This window comes from Typopeltis vanoorti, chromosome 14 (assembly GCF_054136105.1).
Source record: "Typopeltis vanoorti isolate ZY-2024b chromosome 14, IOZ_Tvanoo_1.0, whole genome shotgun sequence".
Classification (NCBI taxonomy): domain Eukaryota; kingdom Metazoa; phylum Arthropoda; class Arachnida; order Uropygi; family Thelyphonidae; genus Typopeltis; species Typopeltis vanoorti.
The window spans coordinates 24731299-24746733 of record NC_143562.1 but is presented as its reverse complement, the minus strand read 5'-3'; the positions used below and the strand labels follow the sequence as shown (position 1 = coordinate 24746733).

General features: G+C 33.3%; 1 protein-coding gene across 1 annotated transcript; it reads left to right on the top strand.

Annotated features, from left to right (window-relative positions):
* Positions 1–6202: 6202 nt before the first annotated feature.
* On the top strand, positions 6203–15389 carry LOC150099313 (uncharacterized). Its single transcript, XM_090403646.1, has 2 exons — positions 6203–6473; positions 14954–15389. The coding sequence occupies exons 1-2, from the start codon at positions 6456–6458 to the stop codon at positions 15251–15253; spliced, it is 318 nt and encodes a 105-aa protein (XP_090259772.1). The 5' UTR covers positions 6203–6455; the 3' UTR covers positions 15254–15389.
* Positions 15390–15435: the final 46 nt, after the last annotated feature.

Below are 15435 nucleotides of genomic sequence, written 5' to 3'. Positions count from 1 at the left end.
TTTTTCCTACACTGTATGATGTTCAGGTGTCAGTGCTACAGTTACCTGTTCCCTGTATCTTGAAATAAGTCTTGGAAGCAAAAAAAGTATTTTCATTTTGGGTTTAGTATATTAATCTAAACAAATTACGAATTTGTGGAAATTCCGATGTTTTTTGTGACTGGTTTATCTACTTTGAAATGTGCATCTTGTTCCAGTTAATATGCACATTTACTATGCTGCCATCTATTGACGATAGTCTACACTCCAGTTGCAAATTGAAATAATATCATAAACTGTTTGATAAAGTACGATCTCCTCTCAAAAATAATCTCAACATATATAATTAATGAATAGCACGGTTTTTTCTTATTCGATTTTAATTAATTAAGAAAATATAAATTATATTAGCAAGTTGATGGCATGAAAAAAAAATTAAATATGTCATACATATTTTCGGTATGTACATTTTTGAAAAATAATTTAAAATAATATTTCTAAAATAAAAGATTATTTTATAATTACTATAAAAATTAATTAATTAAAATTCCTAAGCAAAAATTTTAATTTTTTTTTAAAAATTACAGTATTTTAATAAATTATTATAATGACTTTAACACACCTTCTACTGCTTTTCATCAATTGATATAAAAGAGGAAGCAATCCAATTTTAAATTACTTAAATTACTTAAATAACCAAATTTTAAAATACTTTCTACATTTATATCTCCTCCTGAGATTTTTATTTAATAAGGTTAAAACACCTTATAGTAACTTGTTCTGGTAAAATACTTATACGCTCTGTATGACTAAAATCTTGGTATTTCTAGCCTGGCTCCCACTGATGAGACCTCAATAAAGGTCGAAACCGGTCTGGGTAGTGGCCCCTTGCCTTTAATACAAAGCATTATACACATCCTCCAGGAGATGTGCTTTTCATTAAGGGTAAATATTAAGATTAGTGATCAGAGCATATTCAAATTTTTCAAAAAGCTTACTCAAATCAACACTTGCAGGCGCAAACTTGACTTGTTTGTCTGTTTGCTTACTTGGGAAATGGATTAAAACCAAGTTTTAAAATAGCTCGGTATCTTTAACATATATATATATATATATAATACCTTTATTAATTCTAGTAATTAATTCAATTAATAATACCTTTATTAATTCTAGATCTACAGCAACCGAAACTAAAAATGATTACTTGACATCAAACACCTTTAAAACCATCTTACTATCCTGCCATAGTTCTTCAAACTCATAAACGTCATTTGCCATAATCAGTAGTAAGCTCTTTCTCAGGTTTTTTTTTACTTCTCTACTGCCATCAACTTCGATGCCTTTGAAGATGTTAGCAAACTATGTTTTCCTAATCCTGGTTGAACTTGGATTAAAATAACAAGGTCATCAAGTCTTCTTTCTCATAGACTTCTTCCCAGGTCTTTGATTGTTCTCCGATTACATTTTCGATGGCTATCTTCATTCTCCTCCCCCCCCCATCCTAACAATCCACGTTTCCCAGATTTAGTACTCGCGCATCCCCCTAAAAAAATAATCCAATAATTTTTGACAAATATTATTGAGTTCTGGAGCTCATATTAACCAGTTAAATAACACTAATGTAAAATAAATTACATTAAATATTAGGCGCATTTTTAAATTCGAAGTTACTACTTTAAAAAGATCGTTTTGTCCATCCGTCTGGACTCTATTTATTCCGTAACTCAAGGACATAAGAAGGACAAACGAGTCTATATTACCAACTAGAATAACTCAGGCTGAATGGCATTTAATAAATTTGCAATTTTAGATTCACGAAAGAATATCAATCGGAGTTTTTATGTTAGAAACATTTAGGAAATTCCAATTCACTATAATGATTCCTTAGCTGGATTAAATTTAATGAAATATGCCATTTAGAATTCTTATTAAAATTTGTCGAAATGTTTTAGTTTGGGTCTGAATGTTCATTAGTGGAAAAATTTCACACACACACACAAAAAAAAAAGGTATACTTATGTTTAGAGTACATACGGCAGAAACTGATTGTTACGCGCGCGCGCGTGTGTGTGTGTGCTTGCGTACGTGCGTGCGTGGGCGAACTCCAGTAGAGACAAAAATGCTACTAGAACACCGTAAAAAAAATTCCTAATTGTTATGGAATAAATATTGTATGTTTTCTGCGGACTGATTTTTCGGTGTTGAACATTTAAACTTCTGAGACAGAGGAAAAAAACTACTTAAATCAGTCAACGCTTAAAATTCCTCAAGGAAGCGATTAGAATCGAAACTATAACATTTTTTGTAGGTAGATAGCTTCCTAATTTATCACTAAATTACACATGTACCAGAACAAAACTAGTAAACACAAAAATAATTAGCATGCTGGTTTGCTTTAATCGTGTGCTGATTAAACAAAATTATAACTAAAGAAAGATAGTTAAAAAAAAAAATTAAAGTCCATTTGTATAGCAGAAAAATAACTAGTAACTAGTAATTAACAGTAACAACCGATAACTAGTAATTTTTTATGTCTTATAAAATGAATAGTTTTACTTTAAATATTATCAAAATATTATTTATTTTTTATTTGCACCGAATTATTGAAGTTGCAAATATGGAGAAACTTGATAGAAAATTTTCATTTTTATTTGAGTAAAAATTTATTTTTTTAAAAATTAATTATTAAAAACTAATACTAATAAAGGCAGTTTGTGGTGTTAGGAAAAATGGGACATCTACAGTATATAGCATAAAAGAGAGGTGAGAGCACTTGAACTACAATGGACGAATTCGCTACCTCACCAGTGGTGTCTCCATCTGGTATCACATACGGTAACCAACAGAGAGTAAAACACTAAAGTTGATCTAAAAACTTATATACCTAGCTATCAATTAAGCTATCAATAAATTTATTTTCTAAGCAATCTTAATATTAATCAATAAGAAAATTGTTAAAATTTTAATAAATAAGTATTTAACATTCATTTTATTGTTATGACATGTATTAATGTTATTTTTTATTAGATTATTTATGTTTGAATTTAAATTTTATTAGTACACCATTTTGGTTTTTGTATTTGAAACAAGGTTCCCATTTTTTCCAATATGTAAAATATTATATTATAAAAATACAAAATTTCCTGAAATTGTTTCATGTTGCTTCTAAATTAAAACAAAGCAAATTTAAATAAGGTTTTAAATTAGATCTAATTTAAATTAGATGTAATATAAAATAAAACTTTTGATGATAGATATAAAATTTAAATGAACATAATAATTTATTTAAATATAAAAATATTTATTAGAAAAATAAATACAAAAATTTATATTTAAAAGATAGATGGTTGTATAACTTATAGATTGGGATAACAAGATAGTTTTGCACCTTTTATCATTTGACAGCATTTTCTCAAGGAAACATCCAGCACATCGTTATATTCCGGTCTTTTATATACCGTACTAGATTTTGTTTCTCTTTTTTCCCTTAATTTTTAGTTTTACAATTCATTTAGTTTTCATAAAGAGTGTTACAGTTGTTCCTAGAGTCAGAAGGGGTCCCTATTAAGAATATGGCTATTTTATCACCAGTTGGTGACAGTGGTCATGCTGTACTTTCTTGGGAAATATCTAATTGTATTGAAGCTCCGATTAATAAAGGTTACATGCTGAAATAAAGCTGGAAATTATGATCAACATAGGAGAATACTATCTTTGGATCCATGGTATCAGTTACTGAATGGGAATAATGTCAGCAATGCATGGGAATCTTTGAAAAGTGCTTAATGAGGGGGTATCTCAATGTATCCCTAGTATTCGAAGAATAAATAGGTTGGAAGTGAAATGGATGTGCAACCCTACTAAGCAAGAGTCCACAACAAGAAGAAGATGATGTGGAAAGAGTATCGTGAGAATAAGAGTGAGAGGAGTTATGAAATATGTAAAGCTCAGGCCAGAAAAGTAACGAGTATTGTGAGAAAAGCTAAATCGGAATATGAAAAGAAATTGGCCATACAAGCTACAATTCAAGCAAAAGAAATAATGACGAATGACTTCACTGAATGCAGATAGTACGCTAATATCAGAAGCTAATAAGATTGTTCAGTTAATGAGTGCTCACTTTGCTAAGATATATCAACTAGGTGTATATAACGTGGTGCACAGTACTGCTACATTGGACAAAGAGTTAGAGGTGCATGAGAATGAGGTTGAAGATCTGTTGCATGACCTGGATAAGAATTCGTCTATAGGGAGAGAGGGAATATCAGCCTGTTTGCTAAAGAATTGTTCAGCCGAATTGGCTACGCTTTTGTAAGTAGATACCACAGGAATGTATGATAGTTCCATTGTACAAAAACTGATGTGTCTAACTGCCGACTTATCAGTATCTCTGGTGTGGTAGTGAAGATTTTAGAGAAGTCGGTAAGAACTCGCATACAGAAATGGGTAGACAAACAAACTATATCTGCAAGGAGCAGTATGGGTTTACTAAAGGGAAAGTGATGTTTTAGCAATTTGCTAATATTTTTTAATAATGTTACGGCCGAGTTGGATAAAGGGAATTGATACACTATGATAATGTTGGATTTTCCTAAGGCATTTGATAGGATATCACGCCAAAGGCTGTTGCGTCAACCTGAGAATATGGGATTGGAATATAAACTCTTGATTTGGATCAGTGGATGGTTGACAGACAGATATCTGAAAGTGATGTACGCTGAGTGTGACTGTGGTGTCCTTCAAGGTTCAGTCCTTGGGCCATTGTTATTCAATCTGTACAACATTAGAAAGCGTCTAAAAGGAAATGTGCAATTATTTTCCGATGATGCGAAAGTATGAATAAAGAAGCTGTGGAAAGGGTGCAAAGAAGAGTTACAAAGATTATATCCGAATTATGGAATTTAGATTATGAGGACAGATTGCAGGTGTGTATATTACAGACTTTGGTTAACAGGAGAAAGAGGAGTGATATGATAGAGGTCTATAACCTTTGGAATGGATATTATAGGATATCAACTGATGAAATTTTTCGTTATATGGAAGGTGGGGAGAGAACACGGGGGCATCCATGGAAGTTAAGGTTGTTCACAGTCAATAAAATGGTAAGGGCTAGGTTTTCCCCCCAGAGAGCAGTGAGTGAGTGAGTGGAATAATTTGCCCTTAGGGGTAGTGAGTGCATCTAGTGTGAATGAATTTAAGGGAGGGTATGATAGCTGGGTTGGGTAATTTAGAGCCTCCCTGGATGAGTCCTTGACTCCTTGGAGGTTTCAGATAATAGTAATAATAATAATAATAATAATAATGTATAATTTAAATTTTTAGTCTTTCAAAATCTACAGTCTATTCCATTCATCTTCTTTGTTTACTGATTTTATTAATGTTTTTTTTTTTTTTCAATTATCGAAAATATATATTTAAGTTCACATAACTGAATTTCCTCATTTTCTGTTATTTTCTGTTATTTTACGTTTCGGCTCATCACTATCTTGTCATTTCTACTTTACATAATTGCACAACCAGGTATGTCTTCTCAATATTCGGCAAATTTAGCCTTTGGTCGAGAGAGAGGAGGTAGCTCCATCCCCGAATATGCCTTACTATTTCTATTGTTTTCTTTTCTGTTCCAAAAAATAAATTATTTCCGCATCTATAAAAAAAAAGTACAAAAAAATAAAAAAATAAATGAGATATCATCACGTTAAAATTATAGTTTGTCTTTAGCTCCTCTAAAATGATTAATGGATGAAATAAATAAATAATCTTTTTATTAACTTGGATGGCCAATCAGAACAGTTCTAGAAGTCTGTGTTATCTGCTTGTAATCAGCTGCGTCAATTCTCTTTTCAAGTTTTCAATTTCCTGTTCTTTTCTTGTGTGCATTTTGAGATGTTGCGCAGTTTAATGTTGTCCAATACCTACCGGATGTTAATAATTATCCCGGAAGCTTACACCGAGTACGAACAGCTGAGTTTCACTGATTACGGTCTGAAAAACAAAGGTCAAAACATTCAAAGCGAAGCAAATCAGGTCAGGAGAAGTCACAGGCAGGTTATTGAAACAATAAAAAAAAAAATCGGTGTAATGAAATTAGGCAGAAATGACAGAGAACGAGATTTTAATGACGCCAATGCGATATCGCGCCACCAGCGGGGCAGAGTGCCAAAGCAATTATCGTTAACTGTCATTCCTCCTCCCTTTTTATCGCACGTGTCTCCGAAAGACACTGTCGTAATGGACGAGTGGAAGTTTTTCCACGCTGTTTTGTTTCTCGTTTCCTGGTCATTTTCACATTTGCACGGCCATCTGGTGGTGAACAAGAAAATTAATAGTTAAGCATGGATGACTATTTATGTCGGTGTCTTCCACCACCGTATCAGCCTATCACAGTTTCCCGTAGGATGATGCTAAATTAGGATTTGCCCCGACCCTATCCCATTTCATAAAATTAACGAGTGAGTAGATAGAAGATACACGTCATGGATTTAAGGCTCTGGGTAAGTAAATCGTTTCATTCAGTCCTTGTAATCTTCAACTGATTTTTTCGTATAAAAAAACTCATATCTGACAGTATAAACAGCATATAAAATACTTGATTGAAAAATAATTACCCGTTTATAGTATAAAATCAAAAGATAGAAACTCAGATGGCTCTGCGTATTCTACACAATCATCTGTTAGGCTCAAATTTGGTATCAAGGGAATTACGTGCTAAGTTTGAAATATTTTTGACTGAGAAAATAATCGGTTAACACCCCACTGATTTTCCATCAGAGAATCTTATCATATTTGCTATCATTCATCTTTCAGAATGATTCTATTTCTCTATATTTTTCTTTTTGTATATCAGTGACCTTCTCGGGTGGATTGTATATCCACCCCCACAGTTTGGTTCATCACAGCATACTAAACGTTTTGTAAATGGCAAATCTTCCACTTCCAAAAATTAAGGAATAAACTTCTAGAATATCGACTAAAAACGAGTGAAATGAGATTTATGAGAAGAACTGCAAAATATACATTATTAGATCAAAAAAAAAAAAAAGGAACGAAGACATTTTAAAAGAACTAAAAAAAAAATCAATAGAAGAAAAACTAAACAATTATAAACAAAAATGGATTGAACATGTAAACCGAATGGCCAACACCCAATATCCTAAACAAACTCTAAAATATAAGCTAATTGGAAAGAGAAGGTAGGGTAGACCTTAAAAAAAAGGATATTGGATGGATAATGAGACCGGAACAGACCAATATGGTCTACTTTTATTTAGTCCTAAAGATTAGGACTAAATAAAACTATTTACTTACCCAGAGCCTTAAATCCATTGCGTGTATCTTCTATCTACTCACTTGTTAATTAGTGTTATGATGATGATGAATACAACCTCTACAATCTGAATGCTGATCTTCAAATGATTCTCTTCAGTGAGACTACGATGGCCTCGTTAATAGTCATTTTTTGTGGAAGTAACAGAGGATTGAATTTTGTTGGCATGAAAGTTAACGAGGCTATCGTAGTCTCACTGAAGAGAATCATTTGAAGAATCATGTTCACTGGAAGAGTAAACTCTTCCATTCTTACTTTCTGACAATGCCTAAATACCTAGACAGGATGAGTTTACTCTTCCAGTGAACACTTTACAAATATCGCGTCCTCAGTATCCAAAAACTGGGTTTTATCCTTCATTCCAAGTGGTGATTATCAGCGAACTATTCGCTGTATAGAGATCGCAATCAACTATTGATTACTGCTCCCTAAAAATTTCTTGACGCAGTTCAGAAAAGAGAAATTAGGGTTGAGTATTGACCCAGATTGCATTTTCTTGCAGATATTTCCGTGTTCAACAGAAGTGTTCAAGGCTAATTTCTCCATTCTTCTCTCAATCTGTTAAAACACAAGCGATGTGAATGACTAATCATCTTCCCTTCATAATTCGATTCCAAATTTACCAGACACATTTTTTTTCTTCTTTTTCGTTCACTCTTTTTCGTAAAATAGACTTATTCTGAGAAGAATGTTTTGCAACAACATTTCGTTGTATTGACCCAAACAAAATTTAGTGGGATTCAAATCTAATGTTTACAAGTTTCTTACTCAGTAATTCTGCTTAGTTTCCTACCTAGCCATAAAACTCGTCTATATTAATTGTTGTGTATTTATAATAATAAATGCGTTAGAGAACCATTCTCTTTAATTTCGATTACTTTTCAGGCTGATGAAGTCTGAAAGAAGAGACGTCATCTATTCTTCTTCCTCAGCCATTTTCTTTCCACTGCTGGACGAAGGCATCCCTCAAAGTCCTTCATTCAATCCTATCCTGGGCTTTTCCATGCCACGGAGTTCCAGTCAACTGTTTAATCTCATCCCCCCCCCTTCTCTCTTTGCTCCTCCTCTCTTTCCATCTCTAGGACACCATTCTCACATCAATTTGAGACTTTGACTAAGAAATTGACCAATAATAATCTTTCCATTTCCTTAACTTATTGGTCAATTTCTTAGTCAAAGTCTACGTTTCACTTCCATACGTCATGACCGAAAGTATAAAAACTTTCGAATTTTTTTTTTCTTTTAAGGTAGATTGAGATATTTCCTTTGAGTGTATCATGGTGTTTTTTTATTTTTTCCAAAGACTATCCAACCAAGTTGAATTCTAAGTTTCATTTCTTGTTCACAGACTCCCTATATTGTGATCGTTTGTCCAAGTAAACATGGGAGGCTTCTATATCAATTTCCTGGTGTTCCATTTACACTGACCTTTTGGTAATGTATTTATTGTACATTCTTTTGGTTCGGCCTTTGTTTATATTTAAGTTTATTTCGTGCATTCAATTCAGTGATCACTTGTTGAAGTTCTTCTGCAGAACTTCCTAAAAGAACAACATCAGCAAATCGTAGGTGATTTATTTCTTTCCCAGTTACTATAATTCTTTTATTTTTCCAATCCAGATTTTTCATCTAGTCATCTAATTATTGTCACTTTTGTGTCGACGCCTGATTGCTTACAAAATAGACGTCGAAAGAGAACGTTTTTAGTTCATAAATGGAGTAGGCGAAGGTCTTATTTCCTAACATTTGGAATTCATTGGGAAGCCAGTATCTACTTTTAGGTACATGAATACATAGTTGCATCATGGCTTATTACAATCGCAGATATTACTACAAGACACGACTATTTTGATCCATTATAAATCAAAATGGCAGTCATATCCTGTAGAAGCTATACATATTGCCATAACATCTAAACTGCAGTTACAAATGTAGTTTTAGTTTGTAAGCGTTTATCGTGAGTCATTACTCCGTACCACAACCTTTCATCAGTTTGTTGTCCAATCTCGAGATTCGCAACAAACAGAGCATATTTTGTGGTGGTGTTTGGTTTCCACGCATCATCCCATCCACGAAGACCGAGGCTGTGGAATTTGGAACAAACATCTACAGCTGTAAATGAATACTCTGAACTTTTAGGTAGAAAAAAATCTACAGATGCCCTGAAATAATGTACATTTTTTTCGACATACTCTCCTGTTCCTTAGCGACCATTTATGTACGCTGCCTGCTTGACTGTTTTTTTTTAGTTTGTTTTTACAGCCAGTTATCACAATGACGTCAGCCCAAATTGATCTCATTTGCTCTAATTGTGTTAGCTGTAAACCACTTCCGTTTACAGTACCGTTCACAACAATAGTTATTTAGCATGTATATTAGTTTGCCAGTAATATCACGAAAATGGGAAGTCCATATAATTTTGGCAACAAAGTGCATTAATATTATGTTATGCTATGCAATCTAATTATGAAAATACATGATAGTCATAATAATAGTTGTATATATATGTTATGCTATGCAATCTAATTATGAAAATACATGATAGTCATAATAATAGTTGTATATATATATTATTATATATTATTATATTATATATTATTATCGTTCATTTCCAAGATTAAAATTCTTGGAATTTTAAAAGTGACGAGAATCACTGCATCTCACGGTTGATAACTTCCTTCCTTCCCAAGCCAACAACATTACATAAATGAAAAATAAATAAAAACTAATTCAAATATAATTTTGGTGTATAACATAAAATATAACTATAAATAAACACAATTGAATAATATAATAAGATTTAAATATGTGAGACTAAATATAAAATATTCCATTAATATGACATTAAAATATTAAATAAATTAAAGATATAACTAATAAAGTTTAAATTAACTTTAAAAGAAACATAAAAACAGTAAAGATGACAATAAATGTTACAGCAAATATATAATGTATAAATATAAATTAAAAAGAAAATTAAATATTAATTAAATTATTATTAAGTAAATATACATTAATTAATTATACATATATAAAAACGAATTTATCTAAATGCAATTAAAATGAATTAATAAACCTGGAATTTTGAGAAAGTTATAAAATAATGAAAACAAAATATAATAATAATAATAATAATATATATATTATTATTGGACAACAACTTCAAACCTGGTATTGAAAAATGATAAAAGTCCTTTTTGGACTTCCAGGGTAACAAATGGCAATGCTAGCCAATGAAGTTTTAACTGAGGCTCGGCTATTGCCGTTACCCAGCCATGACTAGAGCTTTTTAGCTCAATAACACTCCATCCACACAGATTCACTTCATTCAGATGACGGGATAAAGAGTCAAGGACTCAGTCCATCGCTATAAGAACTATAAGAACTTCAAACCAACACATTTGCCATAATGAGGTAGAACGCCGCATTGTAGAGTCAAAAGAAATCACCTCGGACCCTCTTCATATGAACAATAATCTCAGTTATAATTTGCCTGACTCTTTCAGCTCTACTATCAGATACTGGAGATCGCGTGGTTCCACACACGCACAAGTGTACAACAATAGAACTTTAACACGGACTATAGCACAAGTTCATAATAACTGTAATTTACAGTCGAATATCATAACTTTATAACTGTATAGCTCTAGAGTGTCTCAATGTTTATTTCAGTGTCTTTTAATAGCTTTCTATGTTCTTATTGCCTGATGAAGTCATTCTTGACGAAACATGTTGCGTTTTTAATAAATCAAAATTTGTTATAATTCTCGGGTTTTTAGGCAGTTTATATTAAAATGAACATATCCAATCTCCGAGTTAAGAGTAGTAGTCACACACACACACACATATATATATATAATAAAAAAAGGTTTAATGACTATTACCAAGAGAAAAGATAACAAGATATATTTAACAAGATACTACTAGTTTACTAGTTTCGTTACATGAACATCCTCAGGAATCACAATCAAAGAAGTATATAAAAAAAATTACAGACTTAAAATTGTACTAACAGAACAAGTATAAAAAACAGGAGCGTGTTTGAAAAAAATGCAAGTATGAGTTCCAAACAAACGAATACTACGCGCTGTCGCGAGTGCGCCAGTACTGAACAGAAGCAACGTGTGCGTCAGAGAGATTGTAACTCAGGCTGTTGTTGATATGAGAGGAATCTAGAGAAATTTCCCTAGATTCAACAATCTTTCTTTCGAGTTCATCGTAGCACACATGGATGTTAGCAGTTTGAGTCCAGTTTACAATGTGCTGGCGGCCTTCGTCTGAGTTAGCTGAAAAGAGAACGTGGCTAGAGAGAGCGCTAGCTCTAGTCCTGTTATAGGAGATATCTCTACGGTGTTCATCCAAACGTAGAAGGATGGATTTAGCAGTCTGTCCATAGTATGGCTTTCCGCAATCACACAAAATCTTGTATACTCCTGGAAACTGAGTAGGAAGATGTTTCTGTTTATGTTTGCAAAGTAATGAACGAAGTTTTGGAAGCGTAGTGAAGCACGTTTTGAAGTTGAATTTCTTGAGAATCTTTGCCAGTTTTGGTGAAAGAGAGCTGATGTAAGGCAAAGAGAGAGAGGAAGGCTCTTGGGGAAGAGGGATCTTCAGAAGTAGTTGAGTGCCTGGGGGAAAGAAATTTGTCAATTTTCTTTGGAGAGAAACCATTGTTAATAAACGTTTTTTTAAGAAAACGGAGTTCATTTTCAATTTCTGTTTCTTCTGTAAGTAATGATTTGGCTCGGTGGGCTAAAGTGGAAATAATACCGCATTTTTGTGGGGGATAGTGATGGGAGGAAGCATGAAGGTATCTGTCAGTATGAGTAGGCTTTCTAAAAATTGAGATTTTAATGCTCTCAGCATATCTGCTAAGTTTGAGGTCTAAAAAGGGAAGGCAGTCATCTGATTCCAGTTCGAGGGTGAAAGAGATTTTTTCATGGCACTTGTTTAGGTGGTCTAAAAATAAATAAAGGTTGTTGACACCGTCTTCCCAGATGAGGAAAATATCATCAATATAGCGGTACCAGACTTTTGGTTTAAAGTGAAAGGAGTTAATAGCTTTTCCTTCAAATTCGTTGAGAAATATATCCGCAAGAATCGGAGAGAGTGGGCTGCCCATAGCCAGACCTGAGTTTTGTAAGTAGATCTTGTTATCATATTTGAAGTATCCTGACTTTATGCAATGGGAGAGAAGAGCAAAGAGTTTTTTTGATAATTTGTTCTTGAGAAGATCGAGGACTTCTTGAGCAGGTACATTTGTAAAGAGAGAGACATTATCAAAACTGGCCATTAAATCTGTTTTCTTAAGTTTGATGTCCTTGATTTTAGAAACAAAATCTGCAGAGTTTTTAATATGTGAAGAAGAAATTCCAGAAAGATTTCTTAGAAAACTCGCTAGAAATTTGGAGAGATTATAAGTGGGAGAGTGTATGCCCTCAACTATAGTTCTGAGTGGGCAGTTATTTTTGTGAACCTTGGCGAGACCATACAGTCGAAGTATCAAGGGATGAAGTGACCGAAGAGGAAGCCGAATGTTTCTTTGTAACTCTAAGGTGGTTTTTAATAAATTATTAGTTCTATTGTGTAGTTCCATCGTAGGGTCATTAGCAATTTCTGAGTAGGTATCACTATTTAAAAGTTCCAAGATTTTATTATATCAACCACAGCCTGAGTTACAATCTCTCTGGCGCACACGTTGCTTCTGTTCAGTACTGGCGCACTCGCGACAGCGCGTAGTATTCGTTTGTTTGGAACTCATACTTGCATTTTTTTCAAACACGCTCCTGTTTTTTATACTTGTTCTGTTAGTACAATTTTAAGTCTGTAATTATTTTTATATACTTCTTTGATTGTGATACCTGAGGATGTTCATGTAACGAAACTAGTAAACTAGTAGTATCTTGTTAAATATATCTCGTCATCTTTTCTCTCGGTAATAGTTTTTAAACCTTTTTTTTATAATATTCCAACCGAGTAAAAATGAATTTTTACTCGGTTGGAATATCATATATATATATATATATATATATATATATATATATATATATATGATATATATTATATATATAATATATATTATATTATATATTAAAATGAACATATCCAATCTCCGAGTTAATAGTAGTAGTCATATATATATATATTATACAGGGTGTTCGGGATAAATTTGACATATTTATAATTAATTATATTTTTCCGTAAGTTACGTGTATTAACACACACTTCTCTTCATTTAAAAGTTTGAACCCTTCTTCATTCACATACAAGATGTCAGAAAGGATGGATAGCTGGAACCCACCTGAATCATGGAAGAGAATAACTTGTATCATGATGATTCGTGCCCGCCATCAAAATAAGGATATTACGACTGCTGCCCAATGCTCCCTGAATACAGTAAAAACAATCAGGCATGAACTAGAGACTTGCAATGGTGACTACGAGGATGTAGCAAGAAGAAAGATCCCTAGCAGACGATCTGATTGCGTTCGTACAGCAGAATTCCTCGCAAATCTGCAGGAACAGGTGTTGAAGAACCCTGGCATTGGAATTCGGGCTTTGTTCGTGGAGTTGCTAACTGTAGTCAAGCCCTGGATAACAAGGGTAGCCAATGGTAGGCCGTATGTATGGCAGCAGGATTCGGCCCCTTGCCACACCTCTGGGAAAAGTCAAAAATGGTTGTCTGAAAATTTCTACGACTTCACCAGTCCAAATGTTTGGCCTCCAAACTCCCCAGACCATAACCCCATGGATTATTTTGTATGGGGCGCAGTTGAAAAAGACACCAATCGCACTTCCAGTAATACAAAAGCCCAGTTAATGGATAAAATTAAAACAGTTTTTGCGGCCCTTCCCAGGGAGACTGTAGCATCAGCTTGTTCGAGGTTCCGAAGCAGAATTGAAGCTGTGATCGATGCTAATGGTGGTTATTTTGAGTAAATCTTGTTGATAGTATTGTAATTAACTCTGCCTGTAATGTTTTTTTGTCAATTCATTAAATTTAATAGATACAAAGAAGATTTTATTTTTCCTTACGAAACTGTCAAATTTATCCCGAACACCCTGTATATATTGAAAAAATAATTAATTTTAATTTTTATTGTAGAGTATGTCCAAATATACTTTTTTTAACTTTTTGAAATTGAAAACTTGTTTTAAACAAGTAGTATGAGTTCTTAAAAGAACTGGGAGAAGGACTGAATCCTTGACTCTTTATCCCGTCATCTGAATGAAGGAAATCTGTGTGGATGGGGTGTTATTGAGCTAAAAGCTCTAGTCATGGCTGGGTAACAGCAATAGCCGAGCCTCAGTTAAAAGTTCGTTGGCTACAGCATTGCCATTCGTTACCCTGGAAGTCCTAAAAAGGACTCATTCACCAGGAAATATATATATATCACAAGTAGTACGAGTTGTGTTAAAAATCAATAAATAACTTAAAGGATATTTATTCTTAAAAGGGTGTGTATGTGTGTATGTGCATATATGGATGTATATATTAAATAGATGTGTCATATATTTTTTATTTAAATAAACAGACTAAATACAATTTTTTTAAAATAAAAACTATAGTTAAATTTCAAACTATAGTTTGGGTCAAGATAAGACTTTAAATATTTTAAATGCAATTTTCCCATTTGTTTTATGCAGTTTTTGTATGCGTTAATGGCGGCACTGGTCGTCGTGGCGTTCTCTGCACCTCGTCAAGCAGCCAAAAATGAAGAAAGCGCGGAAGAAGATTATGACGAGAGTGAGGAAGACGAAGATTATGCTGCTTCAGAAGATGATGGCAAACAAGAAAAAGAACTTGAGCGATCTGCTTCGCATCATGGGCATGACACCGACGGCCATCTTGATATGGGTGCATACTCCGGCAAACACGGTGCGTTTGGATGGTACGCTGACTTTCCTGTAAGTGGACATCAGGGACACCATGGACATCACCATTGAGTAACATCGGATCGCTCTCTCTCTCTCTAGTGCATTGTAAATTGAATTCTATGTTACTCTTGGTTTTTTAGTTCAAATAAATGTTTGTAGTTTGAGTATATTTCATTATTTGATAAATAAACTGTTCGCATACTTTCTTCTCTCATATTATTACTAGGAGAATTTGTTTATTAAACTTTTCT